This window comes from Sciurus carolinensis, chromosome 18 (assembly GCF_902686445.1).
Source record: "Sciurus carolinensis chromosome 18, mSciCar1.2, whole genome shotgun sequence".
NCBI lineage: Eukaryota > Metazoa > Chordata > Mammalia > Rodentia > Sciuridae > Sciurus > Sciurus carolinensis.
The window spans coordinates 33,059,693-33,074,064 of record NC_062230.1 but is presented as its reverse complement, the minus strand read 5'-3'; the positions used below and the strand labels follow the sequence as shown (position 1 = coordinate 33,074,064).

The window sequence follows — 14,372 nt, the reverse complement described above, 5'->3', positions numbered from 1 at the left end:
CACCCACCTGTTCTTGGGGAGTCTGCCGCCTTTTTTCATTTGTGACTTTTTCCTACCATTTTTTTCTTCTCAACATCATCACCTAATTAGAATTCTGCTTGTCTGTCAAGGCTCCACCCAAAAGTCACCTTCTCTAGGAAGCACTCTCCCCTGGTGTTTACCTCAGGTTAATAATGTGGCACTTTACATACATTGTTGGATTTGACTTGCTAGAATTTTGTTAAGGATTTTTGTATGTGTGTACCTGAATGGTATTGGTTTGTAGTCTTCTGTAATTCTCTTGTCTGTTTTTGCTATTGAGTTTATGCTTACTTTATGGCATGATGGGAAACTATTCCTTCCTCCTTAATTTTCTGGAGTTGATTTTGTAGAACTAGCATTATTTCTTACCTAAATAGTTCTTAAGTCAGTTTAGCAGTCTGGGCCTGGAGTTTTTTATGAGGGGAAGTTTTTAACCACTCAGTTTCTTTGGTAGATATAGGAATATTTAAGGTTTTCTATTTATTATTGAGTAAGCTTTAGTGGTTTATATTTTTCAAAGAATTTGTCATTTTCTCTAAACTGTCTTATTTATAGTCATAAACTCATTCATAGTGTCCCTCATATTGTGTGTGCTGTTTTCCTCCCTCTGGTCCTTGGTGTGGATCACTTAGGTCATCATTGTGCTCTTCCTGATCCATTTGCCTAGATGATTATCAATTTTATTGCTATTAGCTATTGTCTTTTTTTTTTAATTTCATTGATTTCTGTTCTTTATTTTTTATCTTCTACTTATTTCAGATGTAATTTACTCTTCTTTCTATAGTTTCTTAGGAGAGAAACTTAGATCATTGACTTCTTAAGCTAGCCAGTTTATTTTGTTTTATTTTTAATATTCATACAGAGTAAAATTGGTTTTTTTTGGACCTATAGTTCTGTGAATTTTAACATGCTTGGATTTGTACAACCACCACCATAATCAGGACCCTTTGTAGGTCAGTTATCCAAAACATTTCTGGCACTATTCCTTTTCAGTCCAGTCCTCTCTGCAGTAGTCCTTGATCTTTAACCATTTTTCTTCTATAGGAATTTAATGCTATAAATTTCTAAGCACTGCTTTAGCACATCCAATAAATATATAAATAGTTTATTATATAGTTTATTTTTATTCAATTGAAGTTATAGTTTCCTTTCTGATTTCTTGTCCTTTCTGTCACTTGTGTGATTTCTAGTTCTGTTTTTATTATTGATTTTTCTTTTACTTTTGGATCGTATTCTCCTCCACCATTTTGTTGTCATTATTATTATTTTTGGATATCTGATAATTTTTGAATGGTTGACAGTTAGGTATAGTTGGATGTTGATTCTTCTTTTTTTTTTTTTCCCCTGTGGTCTGGGAATTGAACCCAGGGCCTTGTGCATGCAAGACAAGCACTCAACCAACGGAGCTATATCCCCAGCCCTCATTTAAATATTTCTGGGCTGTGGTCATGTTACCTGGAATTAGTTTGTTCCTTTTTGAGGCTTGGTTTTAAACTTAGTTAGAACTGGCCCAGCCTTTAGTCTGGGGCTACATGGTCCTCACTACTGAGGCAGTGCCCTTCTGAGACTCTATGGTGTCCCATGGTGAGGGAACATTTCCATACTGGCCAGCCCTGTGTGGGCACCCAGGATTGCTCCACCTAAGTTTCTCCTCTTCCTCACATGTGTGCAGGGCTCAGGGCCTAGCCGACGTCCAGGGAGGAGCCCTTCGACCTCTCTGGAGCTCTCTCTGTGCAGCTGCTCCTGTTCGGCACCCCCAGAGGTCTTAGCGAACTCCAGATTCTGCCTTCTCATCTTTGAGCTCTGCATTTTCTCTCCCTGGGCTGCGTATTGGACACTGTAGACAATAAGCTGGAACAAGCACTCAGCCACCTCCTTTGATTCCTCTCTCTCAGGTGTCACACTCCTATGTGGCCTGTTGCCTTATCCAGTGTCTGCTCACTGTTGGTTTATATATTTGGTCTTGTTTAATAAGTTGCCTGAAGTAGGAGGGTAAACAATCCATCTTGACTGGAAGCCACTGTACTTTTTAAAAAATTTTATTGAGGTATAATTGATATACAGTGAACTCCACACATTAAAGTGGATACTATTTGATATGCTTTGATGAGTGTAAACACCCATGAAACCATCACAACCAAGACAGTGTATATCTATCATCCCAAAAGTTCCCTGATGGATGTGGGGCGCAGCTCAGTGATAGAGCACTTGCCTTGGTTTCCATCCCCAGCATCACCAAAAAAAAAGTTTCTTCCTCCTCCCCTCTTGCCTCTCACACTGTCCTACCCAAGCAACTCCAATCTGCTGCTTCCTACATATAGGTTAGTTTGCATCGTCTAGAATGTGGTATAGACTCAGGCAGTGTGTATTCTTGTCTGTATAGCTTCCTTTTTTTTTTTTTTTTTTTTTTGGTACTGGGGATTGAACCCAAGGCCTCATGCTTGCAAGGCAAGCACTCTACCAACTGAGCTATCTCCCCAGCCCTGTATAGCTTCTTTTAGTCTGCTTGATTATTTTGAGGTCCATAATGTTGTCGTGTGTTTCAGTAGTTCCTCTTGGTGCTGAGTAGGGTTCCGCTCTACAAACATACCTCATCATTATGAATGTACTCCATCTGTTAATGGGCTTTTGGTTGTGTCCCGGTTTTGACTGTTATACTAATGCTACCATGAATAATTGTGTACAAGTCTGTATGTGGTCCTGTTTCCCTTTATCTTGGGTAAATACCTAGGAAAGGATGACTGAACCTTTTTTTTTTTTTTTTTTTTTTGAAGAAACTGCCTATCTATTTTCCAAAGTGCCTGCATAGTTTTACTTCCCACCACCAGTGAATGAGAGTTCGTTTCTTCATCTTCATGAGTTCTTGGTTTGGCCCCCTTTTTAGTTTCTCACAGGTGTGTGGTGGTGGTGTATTGTGATGTGCACTTCCGTTTCCTTACTGACATTGACCATCTTCATGTGCTTCATTTTCCATACATATATCTCCTCTAGTAAAGGGTCTTTTCTCAAACCCTTTGCCCATCTTTTATTGTGTTTTCTGTTTTCTTATTGGGTTTTGAGAGTTATATGTATTCCATTATATCCTGTTCTATATCAGGTGTGTTTTGCAAAGATTCTTCCAATCTGTGGCATGTCTTTGCATTCTTCACAAGTTCTTTTGAAGAGTAGTTGTTTTTAATTCCCATGAAGTTCTTATCACCTTTTCTTATACCTCTTCTCTGAGTTTTCTCTTCTGTTCTGAACTGTCAGATCTTAGAAGGCGGAGATCATGTTCTCCTGAGTCTCCCTGAAGTACCCAGCCTGGCACCAGTTGGTGCTCAGAGTTTGCTCTTTGGTTGCCCCTCAGCCATGTGGCAGATTCCAGGTTGCTTTCTTCTGGCAGCCTGTGCTCAGAACCTCATCAGGGAGGGTGCCTTCTGTGACAAGGAGAAGCCAGGCTCTGAGGGATAAGTGGGCCAGCTCTTCATCCTCTGGGTGTCTGACTCCCTTGGTGGACTCCAGACACATGTCAGGGGTGGAGAAGTCTGGCTTGCACTGGTGTGCTGCAGTGTACCTTCATCCAGTGGTGTGGCCTGCAGAGACAACTGTCCCATGTTCCTGCCTGGGAGGCCCACCTCTCTTCCTTGGGAATTTCTTCTTAGAAGAGTGGAACTGTATATTCAAAGGAGTTCAATTCCTTCTTCCATCTCCTGCAAATGCTATTCATTTACTGATTGATTTGCCCTTGCAACAAATATTTCTGAGGCCCCTATTAGATACCAGGCTCTTTGATTAATTCTGAGATGCAGCATGAACGAAACGTACCTCCATGGAGCCTACATTTGCATAGACAGCAAGCTGCACTTGGGGAAGGATGCATGGGGTGAGAAGTGCAGTGTGAAAGCAAAACTGGAGGCACGTGGGCAGGCTGGGCACAGGGCACAGCATCTGTCTGTATGATCCTGAGGTCCAGTGCCAAGTTGGACATGCTCTGGGGAAAACAAGGCAAGTGTGGCTGGAGTGGAGGGAGCAGAGGGAGAGTGACAGGAGAGGTGGCAGCACCATGGGGAGAGTGGTCTTCAGGCAAGTAAGGGTCCTACGATGTGCATGGTTTATGTGTGTTTGCCTTCTTTTTGAAGTTTAAAAGTGACTGTTCTGCACAAAATCTCCTTTGGTTCCGAGAGACTGACAGGTAGCTCGTGGAGAGTTTACTGGTGTGCTGGTTAACAAATGCGTGCAGAGCGTGGAGCACGAGCAAGCAGTGTGCTGGCTTGGGGTGCAGATGCCAGGCGGATGGAGGCCTTGCCCAAGCCAGCACATGTCTGGTAGGAGAGCCCAAGGAGGGTGGCAGGCACAGACCCTCCGGATGAGTCAAGGTGGACTTCCTGAGGACACCTGGGCTGCGGGTTCAGGGAACTGGGGAAGAATTGACCAGAAGGTAGAAGGGAAAACTGGCAGAAGGCAGAACAAGAGGGAGCACAGAGATGGAGACATATCTGTAGACATTCGTTCATCAGAGCAGGCAGGCCGCGTGCCCGTGTGGGCAGGGTACTCTGAGAGGCAGGCAGGCGGGAACCACCCCTTTGGGGTGGCACAGACAGCAACCATAAACTGTGTTCCTACAAGCTGTGTGGGGGCTGCTGAGAGTGGGCTTCTGGTAGTCCAGCCAGAAGGTGGCAGGGGAGCAGACTTGGGCAGCCTTACAGAGGGAAACAAGAGATCTGCTTGTCATTCAGCAGATAGTCGCTGAACACTCGCTGTATACAAGGCACTGAAACTAGACTGAGGTCTTGTTTAAGAGAGCAAGCAGAGAAATTATGATATAATAATTATATAATTATATAATAGTGGGCAGGCAGGAAGGAAATGAACCGGTGGAAGAGAAGGAATGGCTGGTGGTGGTGCAGGTCACTAGCCAGGGCAGCCAGTGGGGAACCCAAGCCTTGCTGGTGAGAAGGAGCCCGATGGGCAATGATCAAGAGCAGAAGTGCTCCAGGCAAAGGGAACAGCACATGCAAAAGCCCTGAGGTGGGAAAGTGTGTACATATTTGAGGAGGCTGCCCAGGAGGGCAGGAGTCAGATCACCAAGGCCTGGAAGCCATGACAGGGGACTGGAATTTTACTCCAAGTGCATCAGGAAACCCCTACAGGATTTTTAAGTAGAAAAGCAACACGATCAGATGAAAGTTTTAAATGAACGTCTGGCTGCTGGATGGGAAGGTTCCCGGGGGTTGGGTGTGAGCTGCAAGAGGGCAGGCTGGGCCTTGTGAGGAAGCCGTGCAGTGGCCCCAGCAAAAGGCGATGTGCTCTGGATTGTGGTGTTGGCTGTGGAGACATAGGAAGCTGGGAGGGGTCGTGATAACATTTTGGAGCTGGCCCGGTGTGCAGATGACCTGGCGGGGCTGAGGGAAAGCAGGGAGTCAAAGATGGCTCCTGCATTTGGCTCTGTGGCTGAGAGGTGCCATTCCTAAGCAGCGAGACCAGGAGAGGCCCAGGACTCGGGTGTAGGCAGTACTGCTTGATTGGAACCAGAGGGAGCACCAGTGGAGAAATCTAGACGAGGCCCAAGTTCCTGACTCCTGCCACTCTGTGACAGCTAGTGCCCAGAACCACAAGCGTGGGCCGTGGAGAGGCTTGGAGGAGAACCTGGAAAGTTCAGGCTTAGCAGCCTGAGGCCCAGGTCCCCGGGAAAGCTGCCTTGGGGAGGAGCTGTCACTGGTTTGTGCTTCAGTCCTGGTCTTGGACACAGGGTCTGTGTTTGGTGGGGTTGTTGTGATGGTGGTGGTGGTCAGTTGACTGGTTTTCTGTACTTGACCCCTAGCCTCTCTTTTTCAGAACTTACCCCCAAAGCAGGCCTCTGAATGAGATCGTCTCTTTCGAATAGATTTTTCCTCATAAGACAATTTTAACATAAAAGCAATGTTAATAAAAACCAAATGCAAGCTCAGGCTTTCCAGTAAATCATAATAGATTAGATGCTGCACCAAAATGAATATCCCACAGTGGAAAGGGTTGCCTGGTCAGAGGAAGGCAGTTGTCATGATTCACTTGGGCCACATAATGAATTCTGGTTCGAATCTATAATAGAAAACACAGTCTTTGCTTTCGGTCAAGTCCGCCAGCCCTGGTTTAAGTACGGGCATGGGTGGGAGGTGTGCACTGTAGGCTTTTGTGTTCTTGGGTTTCTCCAGTCCACCTGCTACACTCCTGCTCCTGCCCCTCCACTACCCATTGCTTACCCAGGTGAATCTTGGGCTTTGTGTTTTGTTTTGCTGAGAAGTTACTGGAACATGGACCAGAGGTATGGGAAGGTTGAAAGGTAATAGAATAAGGGAGTCTCTCACCAGGCAGAGCTGGCACACATTGCACTGGATCTGGGCTGACACACAATCAGAACTGGAATTATATTGGAAATTCACCAAACATCTGGTCAGCTTTCAAAATAGCAGGTCTATGGTTTTCCAAAGCTGGCAGCGCTTGTGGGACTACAGCCAAGGAGGTGGGACATGGTTAAAAAAAATAGAAAAATGTCGAACATTACTTACCTGGTGTTATTGTGGTCTCTCTACCCAGCTTTTCTTCTGATTCCTTTTATGTAGATTAGGTATGGGTCTTTCCCACCCCAACCCTGAATGTGGGCTGCTGATAAGTGGGAAGAATCCAGAAATCAGGGCTCATGGGGGACACTTTGTAACTAGTTACAGACAGTGCAGAGCATGCCCTTCCCTTCTGTGGTGGATTCTGTGAATCAGTTAGCTGGGAGTCACACCCCTTCCCTGCAAAGGGGACCCCTGTTTTGACCCTTTGGGGCAGCACAGGCTGTGACCCTGAGGCCACTGGCAGGAAAGACTAAGAAAGCATGTGGTTTGCTGGAAGTCAGAACCAGCCAGTGCCTCTTGCCGGGCCATGTGAAGTGAGGGATTCTTTGGAATCTGCCTCTTGCCAAGCACTGGAGAACTGAGCAAGCAGCAGAACACATTATCCACAGTGTTCAGTTCAAAGGGAAACGACTAGCAAGGACGCTCCACTGGGTTTGCCACAAGCCCACCCTTCTATGACTTGAAACCACAGCACGTGTGTGTGTGTGCGAGTGAGTGTGTATCCTCTGGCCTTTCACAGGCATATCCCTGTCATGCTGTGATGTTGACCCGTTCACTCTGGACTGTCAGGCTCCATTTTGTTTTAGGTAGGTAATCAAAAAACCCAAATCAAATGCTTTTCCACAAATTAAATGCCTTTCTAAGAATAGCAGCAGTGATGTAATGCTCGTTACAGGAACAGAAACACAGGTAGGGTTTGTGCCCCCTTGCCTCTGGTTCCCTACTCCACGGGGACCAGCTGCGCCACGAAGCCCAGCCATCAGATTGCAGCTCCAGCCTAGGTTTTCTCCAGTCTTGAAATGTGTCTGATCCCCTCCCTCCGTTTTTGTAGTGGACTCTCCTTGATCAAAATTAGTTAACTCCTTTAAAACCTTGTGAATCCATCAAACATTTGTGGCCTGTTGTCCTCATGCCACCAGCACAGCTAGGTAGCGTGGCACACAGTGAGCAGGTGCAGGAAGAGAGACTGTAACAAGCAAGGATTGTGTGGCAGGGCAGAGTGGGCGGGAGGTGCGCAGGAGGTGGCCAGGAGTCAGAAACCGCTTCCAGACCTGGCCTTTTCTGCTCTCTTTGTGACCTCAGGCAAGTTTATTCTCTTCCTTGACGCCGAATTTCCTTGTGTGAAATGGAGACCATGTTACTTCTTCACATGACGTCTCGAGGATTGAGGAAAGCGTTGCATGTGATGTACACCAGGCCCAGTGCTTACTCGGAAGAGGAGCTTGTCTTTACCCAGGGCCTTGGGCCGTGCTAGGCAGGTCCTCCAGCACTGAGCTACCCCACTAGCCTCCCTGACCCCCTCAAGCAGAATCCTTCCCTTCTTCCTCCCTCCCCAGCACACCCAGCCTGCAGCCAGACCTGGCCTCTTGTTTGTTTAGAGTGAGCACTTTGATAAACCATGAGGCCCACTTGAGAAACTCTCCAGCAGAGGCCACCAGCTGCTTTCTCTGGTGGCCAGAATGTCTCTGGGATTTGGATTGGTGCATGGGCCCAGCTGAAGGTCAGGGTGGAATAAGTCAGAGAAGTGGTATTCTGGAGGTCTGGCAAGAGATGGGGAGAGAGGGGGACAAGAAAATGAGGCACGTGACCCAGAAGGAACTTTGGGGAAAGAAGGGAGGTGTCAAAGGGGCTTCTTACAGTTTGCCATGCAGTGTGTGGAATGCACTTTGTCCCTGTGTCTGTGGCTGGTGGAGAAACCACCTCCCTTGGAAGCACGGCGACTCCCTTGAGCAACTGGGGGAAGGGAGGCACCCAGAAGTCAGCAGAACTCAGTCAGGTCACATCACCTCTGCTGCCTGCCTCTCCACCAGTCTCCTTCCAGGGCACCAAGCCTTCCCTGCCCCTTTTCCCCTTCCTCTCCAGCCCCTCATCTCAGCCCTCCTCAAACTCTGCTTCATGCCTTGGCCTGGCAAGTCCTGATCCTCCTCGCTCAGCTGCAGCCAGTCTCTGGTTCATCCTTCAAAACCCACAGAACAGCTGGTCCTGAGAGCAGCCCCAGACAATTCAGCAAGCCTTTTTCAGGCCTTCTTCTACAGCTTGATTTTAGCTTTTGTTAGTTTGTTTTTGCTTCTTTCTTTCTTTCCTTTCATGACTCACATGATATGGAAACAAATTAAACCATGCTCAAACCAAAATTTTGCATCCATTTGTAATAACGCCAGGCAGTAGTTTATGGAGCCCTGACCCTGTGCTTTCCTCATGTGATCCTGACTGCAGTACTGGGATAGGAAGGGTGGTTGCTGTGTTTATTCCCATTTCACAGGTGAGGAAACTGAGGTTCAAAGGGACTAAGTATCCACAGTTCTTCCCTAGCCAGGTCTTTCTCCTGCAGCTTCCTCTCCTGAGACATGAGTCCAAGGGTGCAGAGAGGCCTTGGAGACTGAGGCCATTGCGAGTAGGAGAGGGGGCCGTGGCTGTCGTGGTGAGCCAGCTGTACTGAGTGCCACCACCCCTCCCCATCTGGACCCCATCCATCTTTGGAATCATCCAGCAGTGGCTGGAGCTGTGCCTCTGACGTGCTCGTGACCTTAGAGAAGCGCTCAGCCTCTCTGAGTGTGAGTTGCCTCACTAGAGGAAAATGGGCTGGGACTCTGGGCAAATTGATGTTCCGATGTTCTGACACACATCCCCACTCACCTTCACAGAGATTGGGACCTTCAGTCAGGAAAGATCAGAATAACCTCAGAGCGTTTTTGTTCCTGTTGTGAAAAGATTTTGTCATAGAAAGATTTTGTCATTTTCCAGAAACTCAGGAGAGGTGGGGCAGTAATAGAAAAGGCAAATGGACCCCCTCAAGGAAACTCAAGCCCTGGTTGCAGTTTGCTTCTCTCTGGTCCCGCAGCCTCTGCCACATTGCAGAGGAGCTAGCAGCTGGGCCCTTTCTGCTGTCTTTGAAGTGCAGTGCCTGGCGTTCAGGTTGTAAAGTGGGCGATGTGCTTAGGATACAGAGGAGCTGGGGGCTTTTGTCCAGAACCCCCGACTGGCAGTCTGTGAAGGGCCAGAAGCAAAAGGGTAGAGAGATGTGGGACAGTGTTAACATCTCTGGAAAAACAAGCATCAGCAAGATTTGGTTGTCACTCCCCTTGCCATTTCGCAAGCCAGCTCTGGAGAGCCGGACAGTCGCATCCACGTGGAATGCAGAGGCCGCAGACTCAGTTTTCATTGCAGTGAAGTTGCTTGACAAAGCCACACTTATGGGACAGGAGAGAGCCCCACCCGACCCAAGCCTCAGGCTGCTCCTCACCGACGTCCTCTCCTTGGAATGACTTGGCCCCTCGCGCAGAGCTGGAAGGAATTCAATAAAGCAAGATGTATTGTTATGGCTTCTCACGTCAGCATGTGCGGAGCTACTTGGAGCCCGGCAGCCGGCTCTTCCTGCGCTCCTCGCTGTTTTGTCAAGGTTCTAAATGAACTGCTATCTGGTACTCCAGGGGCCGTATTTCAAGAGTTCCGAGAAGTGCCACCTTCCCCCTCTCGCATGCAGTAACAGGAAGAGACGTGCTTCCAGCACAAACAACCCATGGGGGTCTCTGAGCTTAGGTTGAGCAAAATGTTTATTTCTACAAGAGTATTTTTGCAAGAGCCACGTTGGATGAGAGGATAGGAGTTTGAAGTCGTGTTCCAGGCCTAGACTGTTCTAGTAGCCCTGATAGTTCTCTCTGTCACCCTGGCTCCCAGGTTTGTCTTTAGGAGAAATGATGGCATGGTTTGTGGTTGCGACTTTGCCCATCCATCCCTCTTCCTTTTCCAGCCACTCTGCTCCCACCTCCTGTCTCTTCTTTGTCTTTCGGATGCTGTTAGCTTTCACGGCAGGGACAGTTGAGTTTCCACTGGAGACGCCTCTGCCGTTAGTTCCGTGATACATACATCTCTCTGCACTCAAGGTTCAGCCAGTCCCATACTGCTTGTGCCACCCCCTCAGGGACAGGTGGCATTGCACCCCGCCATGGTCCTGCTTCCCCCCATGCCTGTAGAGGGTTGGCCCAGCTCTTTGAATTTGACAGTACAAGTGTCAGGACAGCCGGTTCCCCGTGTGAAGGGCGTTCTGTTAGTCGTTGTGTCAACACTGGTTTCCTGCTTTCAAGTAGCAGTGGAAAGTATATTTGCAGATAACTTGGACATGCGTTATGGTATAGGCAGCAACCAGGCCTGACCTCAGGTGGCTGAGGAAACCCTGCTCTGAGGGCCTTTTAGGAAAAGGAGCTCTCCATAAGGCTGAAGTTTTTCTGCTTCCATTTACTTGCATCTTTCCGTTTCTCCATTCTAGGCATAGATCCTGAAAAACTAGAGCGAATCCAGCTGCCAGTGCCAAATGAAGCCGAGAAGACCACCTATAACCATCTGCTGACTGAAAGACTCATCAGGATCATGAACAATGCTGCCCAACCAGGTGCCTGCCTGGGTTGTGGGGTGTGTTTATTCACAGCACCCTGGAGTCAGAGGGACCAGGGCCCAGGCTGGGCACCATGAGCCCTGGATTCTAGACATGGCCCTGCTCAGAATCCAAGCATGTTTCAGCCACTCCCTCTGCCCCTGAGCCACCCATAGCTGGTCATCTCCTGGTCTCCTTCCCCACCCCAAGAGTAGCCATCTCTACCTACTCTTTCTATACCTGGCTCTTCTCTTACCAGTTTTGTCAATGTCTGCAGCTCTCCTCTCTGGGTGGGAGGCCATGCTGTGAGATGAAGTAGGCTGAGTCTGAAGCCAGGGTAGAAGGATGGAAGGTTTGAATGAGGTGCTGTAGACAACGCTCGGTGCGGTCAGTATCTGCACTGGGCAACCTAATCCTGTGGTTTCTGCCAACACTGGAATAGAAAGAGCACAGTATTTCTCGCCTGGGGCAAATTTGCCACTCAGGAGACTTTTGACAATGTCTAGAGACATTTTTGGTCATCACAACTAAGAATGCTACTGGTATCTGCTGGGTAAAGGCCAGGGGTGCAGCTGACACCCTGTCATACACTCAGCACAGTTATATGACCCCAAATGGCAACACTGCCAAGGCTGAGAACCCCTGATTGTAAGGCCAGTTCTCTGCAAAGATGAGGAGAGAGGTCACTGGAGTGAGTTCAAGGTAAAGGGCCAGCCGAATTGTTGGCCTGGTGGAAAGAGAATGCTGAGATGCAGAGTCAGGAGCAGCCCATGACTGGGCTCACCACAGGCCAGAGGTGGAGGTTATTATCACAGCCAGGAGCCTCCCAAGTCAGAGGAGTGTGGCCGGAGCAGAGTGTGGCCGTGACAGCAAGAGGAGGGCCTGGAGAGCTAGACGGTGGCCTCGAGGGTGTCACAGCTATCAGAGTATTCACTCACTGGACAGAGTTTTCTGAGGGCCCTATGTGCGGGCCACAACGTGAGTGGCAGGGGTCCAGGAATAGTGGGGTGGATGTGGCTCCTCCCCCAGTAGCTGTAGATGGGTTCTGTGAAGTCCCAGAAGCCTGTGGGTTTCACGTATACAGAGCTCAGAGGAGGGGTAAGGGCTTCAACCGACCCTGGGAACCACCCCCCACAGCCTGTAAAGCCCTGGGGAAGAAGAGAGGGCTGTCGTAGGTGGAGCCCCAGGACCCTAGCAATGCCTGAAGGTGAAGAGGGCAGGAAGGTGGCTCTGGGTGGGGGTGGGTATCTGCTCAGAGCCCCAGTCCAGGAGACAGCTCATGTCCCCTGAAGACGGTACTCAGGGGCACCTGGCAGGACCTGTGGGCACCAGGTGGGGCAGCGCTCTCTTCCCTTCCACACCAGGGCCTCTCCCCAGAAATCAGCTTGAAGAGCCATGGGGAAGCTTGTGTAAGAGCACTTGTCCTTTGTCAAGCACATACAAATGCCTCTAGGACAGGTACCAGATGTAGGTCACGGCATGCAGGGCACCTGGGGTCCACCACTGCCGCTGTGAGACTAGACAAGTCTCCTCACTTTCTAAACCTCAGTCTCCCGCTGCAGTGGGTGTGTGTAGAGTCTTCCTGTGGGTAGACGCAAAGCACCCAGCAGGCACCCCACTCATCGCAGGCTGGACTAGCGAGCCACCATAGTCAGAACTTAGTTGCAGTTAACAAACCCCACTCAGACTGGTTTAAATAGTACAAACAGAAGTGGACAGACGGACAAAACTGGGTTGGCTTGTAAAGTCTGTTGGGGGTCTGGCTTCAGACACAGCTGGACCCATGGCCTCCAGTAATGTTTTCAAGCTCCGTCTTTGGACTCTGCCACCTCTGGTTTGGGAAGATGACCAGCAGCCATCCTTTCTCTTTAGTGCTGTAGCCTTGCTCCCAGGAGGCTCTTCATCTTGGGCAGTCTGTTGGCAGAACTTTGTGAAGATTAAAAATGCTGGCAAGGGTGGGGAGTGACTGACAAGGATCACAGTGCTCTGTCCTCCCTGAGCCCAGCCCAGGAGAGGCTCTCTTGCACAGCAGTTCTAGCCAACTGTAGAATTGGGCCTCAGTGGCTCTGGCTCCCTCGCCTGTCCCACCCAATCACTGACCCAGGGAATGGAATATCCCGACCACCCTGGGGGGATATTGCCCACCCCTAGAAGGGGGCCAGTTCCACCTAAATCACATGAGCCAAAGTGGGGCTGGTGGTTCTTCAGAGGAAACTGAGGATGCTCATCCCTGGATCTGGGGAAAGAGTGCTGGATGAGCACAGCTGCTGCAGAGGGCCACTTCTTGGACCTTCCGCAGCATTGCCCTCCCCTCCCCCTGTGTCACCCCTCTCCTGGGAGAGGGGCTTTAGGGAAGAAGGGCTGACTTGTGGGGGCTCCCTCTGCATCCCCACTGGATATGGGTCCTTGAGCAGGGAAAACCAGGGCCTTATGTTTGAGGTACGGGCCCCCATGCTGTGTGCATCTGACCTGCTGTGCTCTGCAGATGGGAAGATCCGGCTGGCTACCCTGGAGCTGAGCTGCCTGCTCCTGAAGCAGCAGGTCCTGGCCACCTCTGGCTGCATCATGAAGGATGTGCACCTGGCCTGCCTACAGGTGAGCACCTCTCCCTGCCTCCTTCTCATGGGCCAGGGGAGCTGGAGGAGGTCATAAGGGTGGGAGGGAGGGAGGCTTCTGCGTCCTGATCAGTGCCCTGCCCCATGGTGTCCCCAGCTCAGCTAAAAGAAGCTGGACCTGAGGCCCCACTCCAGCCAGTTTGTCTAGAAGGAACTTCCTGTAGCCAGTACTCTCTTGCAGAGACTGCCTAACCTTTGCTCATCAGTAGCTGCTCTTCTACTTACTTGGTTCTGTGTTTGACCCCAAAATTTTCAGTGGTTTTCTTTGGTATTACAAAACTTTTATACATTTACACACGCGTGCGCACACACACACATTTATAGTTTTTTTGTGCTGAAATAAACATTAAGTTTTCCATAACATTTATTGTCCCCCTTATTTTCCATACTTTTTAGAAAATTTAGGAAGCGTCAAGAGGTAAAAAGTAGCAACTATAATTGACACTTGAGTGTGTCTGTGTACATACGCCCTCACATACACACACATGCACACGCAGTTTGTCTTTTATAAAAGCGGACTCATAATGGCCATATTTGATAATCCATTTCCCCCACCCAGTTGCACATGACTCAACACACTGAATTGCCTGCCCTTTTCTTGTTTTCATTTTGAGCTCTACCCTCCCTCCTAAATTCTCATTAAGAATCATTTTCTTTCATTCTTCCCCATCCACCCTGGGGATTGAATCCAGGGGTGCTTTACCACTGGGCCACATTCTCAGCCCTTTTTAGTTTTTATTCTGAGACAGGGTCTTGATAACTTGCTTGGGGCCTCACCAAGTTGCT

The 14,372-nt window shown here is 49.1% G+C and overlaps 1 protein-coding gene across 6 annotated transcripts in view; it reads left to right on the top strand.

Annotated features, from left to right (window-relative positions):
• Clec16a (C-type lectin domain containing 16A) overlaps positions 1–14,372 on the top strand; it is a 190,029-nt gene that overhangs the window by 69,134 nt on the left and 106,523 nt on the right. For all 6 annotated transcript variants that reach the window (XM_047533059.1, XM_047533057.1, XM_047533058.1 and 3 more), the window contains 2 exons: positions 10,867–10,989; positions 13,457–13,566. In XM_047533059.1, the coding sequence (XP_047389015.1) occupies positions 10,867–10,989; positions 13,457–13,566 (233 nt within the window). The remainder of the gene's footprint in view (positions 1–10,866; positions 10,990–13,456; positions 13,567–14,372) is intronic.